This window comes from Mandrillus leucophaeus, unplaced genomic scaffold (genome assembly GCF_000951045.1).
Source record: "Mandrillus leucophaeus isolate KB7577 unplaced genomic scaffold, Mleu.le_1.0 Scaffold688, whole genome shotgun sequence".
Lineage (NCBI taxonomy): Eukaryota > Metazoa > Chordata > Mammalia > Primates > Cercopithecidae > Mandrillus > Mandrillus leucophaeus.
In genome coordinates, this window is record NW_012107452.1 from 914,212 (window position 1) to 923,530 (window position 9,319).

Sequence of the window (9,319 nt, forward strand, 5' to 3'; positions counted from 1 at the left end):
CCAGGATGGTCTCGATCTCCTGACCTCCTGATCCACCCGCCTCAGCCTCCCAAAGTGCTGGGATTTACAGGTGTGAAAATCATTGTTTCTAAACCCAAAATCATCAATTTGCTATGTTCTTAGAAAACGTGAGAATTAGCTTAAAAATCTAATTTGGACCTATTTTAACCTGGAAAGATATTTCAAAGTTAAAGCTAAATTTATAAACTCTCATTATCTGTCTTCAAAGACCAGTAACACCATTAAAACAATGCAATGTTCATATGTTGAGTCCTCCTTGGGAAGAAAAAGCAAGAAACCTCCAAAATTGTAAACCCACCTTCACATATTCCAACAAATATATTTTTAAAATAACAAATCAAATGCAACATTCAGAGAGACTATAAGCCATGCAACAATGTCTTTTATTATGTATGTGGTTTTAAAATTATTTCTTGAATCTCTCCATACACAGGCAAAAATAAGTGTGTTACTTAACATACTGGAACTTGCCTAACTTAATCATTGCCTAGAGAAGAGAAAATTATCCCCAAAACGTGCTTAACCAGGAGGCCAATGCATCTGCCGACCTCCAAGAACATGGAGATGAACGTGATAGACAGACTGTCCACCATCTGAACCTTCATTCACCACCATTCGATAACCCTTATTCAGGCCCAGATCAGCAGCACATTTCTTGCCAACAATCATTAAGTGTCCAAGAAGCTGGAAAAGGAAAAAAAAAGTTTCTTAGGCACAGGCAATTTATTACTTCTTGACATTAAATAACAAACTGTCAAGCTGAAATATCAAATCTTAAAACTCTCACTGAAACACACCCCTTTGAGCAAATATTTGGAAACTCTTAATGCCAACAGAGCACAATCTACAACTGGAGACCCATTAAGATTAGGCATTTATCATTACTAATTTCAAGAAACAAATTATAAGTAAAATCTGCTGTTCAATTAAACTCTTTTTTTTAAGAGACGGGGTCTTGTTCTGTCACTCAGGCTGGAGTGCAGTGGCATGATCTCAGCTCACTGCAGCCTCGACCTCCCAGGTTGAAGTGATCCTCCTGCCTCATCCACCCAAGGGGCTGGGACTACAGGCACACGCCACCACACCTGGCTAATTTTTGTATTTTTTTGTTGAGACGGGGCTTCTCCATGTTGCCCAGGCTGGTCTTCAACTCCTGTGCTCGGGCAATCCGCCCACCTTAACCTCTGAAGTACTGGGATTACAGGCACAAGGCACTATGCCAAACCAAAAAAAAATTTTAATTATATTCCAAGTAGTGTTTATGTTTTCTTAATAAAGCAAGACATCTTGCTTTCTTTATGATTTCCTTATGACCATTATGGATTTTCCTGTGAACACTACCAGATCTATTGCATTGCCTGTGGACTTGTAGGATCCTGTGGCAAATACCTAGTCTCACTGTGTCATCCTGTTTGTTTTTTGGTTCTATCTACAGTCAATTTGTCTCTATTTACACAAGGAGTCCACTTGTGTGTTGCCAGTTTTCTTCCCTAATAAAAGTTAAAGGGGAGAAGGTTGGCGAGAGCAAAGAACTTTAACTCCCATTTCACTGCTTATGCTTTCCCATTGTGAGAGAAAAAAGTTGAGAAGGTTAACTTCAACATTCTAAAAAGCTCTCAGGAAAGGGAACTCCTTTAATTCCTATGGCAAGAAAAGAGCGAAGGGAGAGAATCTTACATTTCTAGTCTCATTACCTTAGTAAGCCCCAGGACAGTGGACTCCGCTTACCTTATTTATGCAGTGAGGTCCATTGTACAGGTGGACAATGGACAAAAATTGTAAGTTGGGGAAATTATGATTTTTCAACTTTACAATGGTGTGGAAGCGATATGCATTCAGGAGAACCCATACTTCAAATTTTGATCCTTTTCCAGACTAGTGATATGCAGTAAAATACTCTTACATGAGATATTCAACTTTGTTACAGAATAGGCTCTGTATTAGATGATTTTGCCCAACTGCAGGTTAATGTCAAATGTTCTGAGCAAGCTTAAGTTAGACTAGGCTAGGCTATAATGTTCAGTAAGTTAGGTGTATTATGTGCATTTTCAACAGACATACAGTATTTTCAACTTATGATGGGTTTATCAGCATGTAACCCTATCTTAAGTTGATGAGCATCTATATAAAATTTTGTACAGCAGGTACCTATACTGGTCACAAAATTTAATTATTAATGAGCAGTTTTAAAACTGGTTCAGTAAATGTTTCCTGGCAAACAACTGTCTTCTAAGTAAAAGAGCTGACCTTAAAACACCAATTTAGAATGTTAACTGAGTAAAAATTCACATTTTATTATCCTTATAGAAAAGAGCTGCATTGGAGTAAGAAGCTCTGACCTTAAAATGCCATGACTGTCTAATTATACTAAATGGTAAAAATTTGTATTCTGGGGCCGGACGCGGTGGCTCACACCTGTAATCCCAGCACTTTGGGAGGCCGAGGTGGGCAGATCACCTGAGGCTGGGAGTTCGAGACTAGCCTGACCAACATGGAGAAACCTCGTCCCTACTAAAAATACAAAATTAGCCAGGCGTGATGGCACATGCCTGTAATCCCAGCTACTCAGAAGGCAGAGGTTGTGGTGAGCCGAGATTGTGCCATTGTACTCCAACCTGGGCAACAAGAGCAAAATTCCGTCTCAAAAAAAAAAAAAATGTATTCTGAGGTTTTAATGTTACTGCATATAAGATGGTATTTTACCATTAAGTACTCGCTCTAATCTTTGAACTCTGTGATTTGTACAAATATATTGAATTAAAAATTAATGTCCTGAAGTTTCTAAGTTTCAGAAATAACGTCTCACTTTAAAAAGTATCCCCAAGTAAATACAACTGACCCTTGCACAACATGGGTTTGACCTGTGCAGATCTACCCATAGGCAAATTTTCTTCTGCCTCTGCCACCCCTGAGACAGCTATAGCTAGACCAACCCCTCCTCTTCCTCAGCCTACTCAACATGAAGATGACAAGGATGAAGACCTTTATGATTCACTCCACTTAATGAATAGTAAATATATTTTCTCTTCCTTACGATTTTCTTAATAACCTTTTCTCTAGCTTACTTTACGAATACAATAGGCCAGGTGCAGTGGCTCACGCCTGTAATCCCAGCACTTTGGGAGGCAGAGGAGGGCAAATCACAAGGTCAGGAGACCAAGAGCATCCTAACACAGTGAAACTCCATCTCTACTAAAAATACAAAACATCAGCCAGGTGTGGTGGCGGGCGCCTGTAGTCCCAGCTACTCGGGAGGCTGAGGCAGGAGAATGGTGTGAACCTGGGAGGCGGAGTTTGCAGTGAGCCAAGATCGGGGGCACCACTGCACTCCAGCCTGGGTGACAGAGCAAGACTCCATTTCAAAAAAAAAAAAGATAATAGCAAGTGTTGATAAGGATATGGAGAAGATGGAATGCTCATTCATTGCTGGTGGGATACAAAATGATGCAGCAACTTTGGAAAACAGCTGGGCAATTGAAATCTTAATGGTTTTTCTAGTTTTTCCTTAATAATGATCTTAGGAAGATGAAAATGTGACAGCACTTTAAGGACAAAATTAATCTCCCAATTTAAAAAGCAAGAAAATAAATCATGTTAGAAATTTACTTACACTTTCATCATCATCTTCTGCTGCAGAAATCTGGGATATATGTTTCTTAGGTATCACCAGAAAATGTGTTGGTGCTTGAGGGGAAATGTCGTGGAAAGCAAGGCACTAGGGAAAAGAGAAAGAAATAAATAAATCAAACTTTTAGTATATTGGTAGGATAAAACTTATTTCAACAAATATTTACTGAACAGTAACTACATGGGGAGCACTAGATGCTAAGAAAACAGAAGTGTACACATTACGAATGGTGCCGTGATCCTTTCCATGGAAGTTTTTTTTTTTTTTTTTTTTTTGAGATGTAGTCTCACTCTGTCACCCAGGCTGGAGTGCAATGGCAAGATCTCAGCTTACTGCAACCTCCGCCTCCTGGGTTCAGGCGATTCTCTTGCCTCAGCCTCCCAAGTAGCTGGGATTACAGGCATGTGCCATCATGCCCAGTTAATTTTTGTGTTTTTGTACAGACAGGGTTTCACCATGTTACCCAGGCTGGCTCAAACTCCTGACCTCAGGTGATCCATCCGCCTTGGCCTCCCAAACTGCACCCAGACTCCATGGAAGTCTTATGGGAAGACCAACTTTAAATACAGGTATAATCACCAAAGGTCATACATGTTACAAAGTAAAGGATAATATGAATGATTATTACAGGAAAAGCCTGATTTAGATTGTTTAGGGACAACAACTCTGAGGCAGTGACATTTAAACTGGGAGCCAATGAATGCATAGAAATTGGCCATGCTAATCCTTGTCTGCCTCTCCAGATCTCCTGCAACTCTTCACGTGGAACTGTCCTTCTGAGCTTTCCGCCCTCAAAGCTTTTTCAGTGATCCTCTCCCCCTCCAAACCCCAACTTCTGTCTAACTTAAACTGCTAGTCATCCCGCCATTCCATTCCCAGCACATATATGATTTCTGGAAGAAAAAAGAAAAAAAACAGAAAAAAACCTCTGATTCCCCTCCCCATCCCATTACTCCCAGGTCAGAGTCCTAGTTGTGCAATTTCCTGTGTGTGTGTGTGTGTGTGTGTTTTTTTTCTTTATGATAGCAATCAGTTTTTTAACTACGTATTTGTCTGCTATTTGATTAATATCTATTCTCACTTTACTCAACTATTTAAGAAATATACCTATCCTTTTGTGTAAAACTGAAGAGTACATATATGATACATACTCGTCGGCATTTAGACTATTTAACACAGTGTCTGTAAATACACGCACGACATTAATATTTTTGTATCTCTTGCTCACTGCTGAAGTGAAAACTGTTTTAATAAAACCCATCCACACTTATTTGTCTCAGGAGTAATTCTACTGGGTACTCCCTACGAAATGCTGATTCATTTAGACTGCTTCCTGCTGTTATACAGTTGGGCTTCGGTGGTTCAAATGTAAATTTTTCAACAACCATTTCTCAAAGGCAACTGCAAACTTTAAAAAGAAATATTTTTTCTAAAACCAAAGAATTACCCCTGAGTAGAGACAAAGTTTTTTTTAAAAAATTCGCCTGGAGGAACCTAATTAAATCTTTGATAACATTTTGAATCTAACTAAACGACACTAGTAGAATATTTTTTTTATATTTCATATTTCCTAAATTTAACAAAACTGTTTACAAAATTGTTCTATCTAAATCATCCAATCTGCCCAGCTTTATCTGAGATCCAATCCCAAAAATACAACTGTCCACTAAATAATTTACACAATATATCTCAAAGTCACACGGGATTTCACCTACAAGAAGTCAACAAAAACTACAGTCTCAAGTCTCTTGGCTTAAAATTACTTCCTGTTGAATATAAAAGGAATCATTCAGCTGTTTGTAGGCCCGACACGTTCAGCGGGAGAGGTCAACCGAAAGCAAATCCCAGACGCGGGCCCACTTCTTCTCTCAGGAGATCGCCTCGCCAGCCCAGGGTACGGCTTGGGGTGGAGACAGGGATGGGGTAGCGGTGAGGTGGCAAACCGCACACCGCGGAGGAAGCCGGCAGGCCCAGCCGGTCCGCGCACCTCCCCGCGCCCCGAGGCCCTGGAGCACAATGCCTTGCCGAGCAGCGCCCAGGAACGGCCGGCCCTGGCAGGCCGGCTGTGCGCGGGAGATCGCGGAGATTGGGCATGAGTCAGGGCGCGATCGGGTTTCTCTCTGTCAGGCAGAGCGCTGGCGAGATTTCGAGATTCCTGATACAGGCGAGGTCCCAGGCAGCCGGGGAGCCGGCGGGCTTCCACGCGGGGGCCCCAGTGCGCTCCGACACGCGCCCAGGCCCCGCGGTGCCGCACCCAGGACGCCCGGCGGCCTGGCCCGCGCCCGGGGCAGATAACGAGTAACCGGAGCGCCGGCACGCGCCGGCAGGCCGCCTCGGAGTGCCCGGGCCCTGTCCCCTGGCTGGGGGCCCACTGGGCCAGGGCGGCCAGGTCCCCTGCCATCGCCGCTGCACTCGCGACCCCTCCTGTCCCTCCGCGAGAAACCCGAGGATCCGGGGACGATACCCCACCTCAGCAGGCGAGCGAGGTGGTTCACGGTACCTACCCGGTCATCCTCAAAAATGATTTTGGCTGGTATTTCCTTGCGGATGATCTTCCCGAAGATCGTGTCGCCACCAGGCCGAGCGACCTGAGCCTTGGCAATCTCATCTGCCATCTCGGCCTCTCTCCCGCGCGGCGGCCAGGGTAGAAGCTCGAAAGGAGGGAGGAACCCGCGGAGCGTGCGGCGCGAGAGGGCGCAGCCAAGCCTGCGCCGGTGCCTGCGCCCCAGTGAATCCTGCGCGTGCGCACTGGCGACCGGGGCTGCGAGAGCGGCCAGCGTGCCGGAGCTCCGCAGGAACTGCAGCAGGGACGGGCAGGGGGAAGTTCCTGGTCTTGAGCTCCAAGGAGATTGCTAAGTCGTTTTTCTAGCCTCCTTTCTTGTCTCCTGGGGAATGGAGTTACTGGTATAAACCCTTCGTCTGCCTATGGGCGCTTGTAGGGAAAGTTGGATACTGTAACTGACAAGATTTGACAATTCAAGTGGTGCTGGCTGCAATTTAGCACTTAGATTATTTAAGGTCTTGCTGCTGCAGCAGATTTTAAGTTCTCTCTTCAGATTTTTTTCTCTCTCTACCAGTGGTTCTCAATCTTGACTACACATTAAGATCACTTGGGGAGCTTTTGAAAATCCCCGTGAACCTGGCTGCACCCCAGATCCATTAAATAAGAATCTTTGGAGATGAGCTCCAGGCATCAGTAGTTTGTAAACCTCCCTAGACTGCTCTTGAAGGAATTTTTCCCGGCAGCAATCAACATAATGTATTAATAAAATGACCCACCTTAAAAAAACAAAACCTTCCTTAATTACCACATCCCCCTCATATCTTTGCTCCTTTTTAAAAAGTTTTCTACATACCGTGTCTGCTTTCTTTCATTTTTGTGTCCATTTCCCTCTTGTCAAGGTCACTAAGGACATCCATTTATAAAATACTATAGACAACTCCAGTTATCATACTAGACCTCTAAGTGTACGTATTAAGAAAAAGTATACCTCCTCAGTACCTTTTTTTTTTTTTTTTTTTTTTGATAGATTCTTGCTGTGTCGCCCAGGCTCGACTGCAGTGGCACCATCTCGTTTCATTGCAACTGCTGCCTCCCGGGTTCAAGTGATTCTCATGCCTCAGCCTCCCAAGTCGCTGGGACTACAGGCACGCACCAGCACACCCGGCTAATTTTTGTATTTTTAGTAGAGACAGGGTTTCCCCATGCCGGCCAGGCTGTTCTCAAACTTCTGACCTCAGGTGATCCACCCGCCTCAGCCTCCCAAAGTGCTGGGATTACAGGTGTGAGCTCAACTGCCTTTTATGATTACACGACTACTCTGTCTTGGCAAAATTATTGAATGTGGTTCCCTTTAATCTCAAATGTGTTCATTTGGTACTTTTGCTATCAAAGACATTACTGGGACAATTGGTAAAATCTAAATAATGCCTATAAGTTAGATAATAGTTTTGAAGTGATGTTAATTTCCTTTCATAACCACAGAAAAATTGTCAAAATCAGTTGGTCTGGGGTGGGGCCCTACAAGTTAGGGTTCTAACTTTCCAGGTGATAATAGTTGCTGCTAGCCTGGGAACCATACTTTAAGAACTACTGATACAAGGGAATGTCTTTGTAGGAAAACCCCACTGAAGTATGTAAGGCTATGGGTGTCATGTCTGCAACTTACTTTCAAATAGTTCAGAGAAAAAGTGTCTGTTTATAGGTAAGTAGAGAAATAGAAAAGGATAAAGCAGTTACAATAAAATGTTAACATTTGGAGAATCTGATTGAAAGGCATATGCAAATTCTATGTATTATTCTTGCAACTTTTTTGTGTCTGAAATTGTCAAAATAAAAAGTTAAAATGTGTGCTGGTTTGGATAATAAAAATATGGTCAGCTTTCATTCCATCTGAAGGCTTTACCATCTGTAGAGTACTGACTCTGAAGTATTTGTCTCTTGACCTACCCCTTCCCTTAATTCCAGACTGGTCTGTGACATACATTACAGCTTATTGACCACCTCCACTTAGATGGCTACCAGGCACTGCGATTTTATTTTGACTGCCTCCACAACAAGCAAACCAAAACCTCCTTTTGCAGGATTCTATATCTGCAATTGGGTGAGCAATTCATCCAATTACTCCAGCCAAAAGCGTTGAAATCATCCTCAAATCTTCTCTCTGTACTTTCAACACACATCACTTAGAATCTAATCACTTATCTCCTCTGCTTCCACTACTCTAATCCAAGCTGCTAACATCTCTTTCCTGGAGTACTTTGAAAGGCTCCTAGTTGGATAACCTCTCTGCTTCCATCGTAGTTAATTTGCCACACAGCACCCAAAATGATCTTTATAAAATATAAATCATAGTAGCACTCTCCTGCTGGTAATATGCTAGTGTATACCATCACAGAATAAAATCCAACATCCTTACCTTGGCCTATAGGGCTCTGCGTGATCAGGCCCATTGCTGCTGCTTCTACCTCATTTCTTTCCATTTCAACCTTATTGACTGGCATCACACAAACTCAGTGTGCTAGGCAGAAGATACCCATGTCCTAATCCCTGGAGCCTGTGAATGTTACTTTACATGGTAAGTGGGATTTTGTAGATGTGATTAAGTTAAGGATCTTGGAATAGGGAGGTTCCTGCATTATCTAGGTGAACCCAAAGTAATCACAACGGCCCTTGTAAGTGAAAGAGAGACACAGAAGAGTGAGAGTAAGAGAAGATGTGACCACAGAGGCACAGGTGAGAATCTGAGATTTGAAAATGCTGGGCCGGGTGTGGTGGCTCACGACTGTAATCCCGGCACTTGGGGAGGCTGAGGTGGGCGATCATGAGGTAAGGCGTTTGAGACCAGCCTGGCCAACATGGTGAAACCCTGTCTCTACTAAAAGTACCAAAAATGGCTGGGCGTGGTGGCAGCTGCCTGTAATCCCAGCTACTAGGGAGGCTGAGGCAGGAGAATCGTTTGAACCCGGGAGGCGGAGGTTGCAGTGACCCGAGATAGCGCCATTGCAGCCTGGTCAACAGGGCAAGACTCTGTTTCAAAAAAAAAAAAAAAAAAAAAAAAAAGCTCCATAAGAAGCTTTGAAAATGGAAAGAGTTGGGCCGGGCATGATGACTCACGCCTGTAATCCCCGCACTTTGGGAGGCCAAGGCGGGCGGATCACGAGGTCAGG

The 9,319-nt window shown here is 43.4% G+C and overlaps 2 protein-coding genes across 3 annotated transcripts in view; one reads left to right on the plus strand and one right to left on the minus strand.

The window, feature by feature from the left end:
- Positions 1-378: 378 nt before the first annotated feature.
- HINT1 (histidine triad nucleotide binding protein 1) lies at positions 379-6,544 on the minus strand. Of its 2 annotated transcripts, none has more exons than XM_012002436.1 (3): positions 6,154-6,544; positions 3,632-3,736; positions 379-705 (listed from the first exon to the last, which is right to left on the minus strand). In XM_012002436.1, the coding sequence occupies exons 1-3, from the start codon at positions 6,262-6,264 to the stop codon at positions 541-543; spliced, it is 381 nt and encodes a 126-aa protein (XP_011857826.1). In that variant the 5' UTR covers positions 6,265-6,544; the 3' UTR covers positions 379-540. The 2 variants fall into 2 exon arrangements, with proteins under 2 accessions (XP_011857826.1, XP_011857827.1); XM_012002437.1 differs by lacking the exon at positions 379-705 and adding an exon at positions 3,169-3,537 and having other exon boundaries at positions 6,154-6,384.
- Positions 5,466-9,319, plus strand: part of LYRM7 (LYR motif containing 7) — a 45,450-nt gene continuing 41,596 nt past the window's right edge. The window contains exon 1 of the mRNA XM_012002435.1: positions 5,466-5,475. The gene's annotated coding sequence lies outside the window, so the exon portion shown is untranslated. The remainder of the gene's footprint in view (positions 5,476-9,319) is intronic.

Excerpts from the sequence above, each read along its gene's own strand:
- HINT1 (XM_012002436.1), bottom strand. The coding sequence starts at position 6,264 with ATGGCAGATGAGATTGCCAAGGCTCAGGTCGCTCGGCCTGGTGGCGAC. Across the intron at positions 3,737-6,153 it reads TCATTTTTGAGGATGACCGG|TGCCTTGCTTTCCACGACAT; the intron begins GTAGGTACCGTG and ends TCTTTTCCCTAG. Across the intron at positions 706-3,631 it reads CAGAAGATGATGATGAAAGT|CTTCTTGGACACTTAATGAT; the intron begins GTAAGTAAATTT and ends TTCCTTTTCCAG.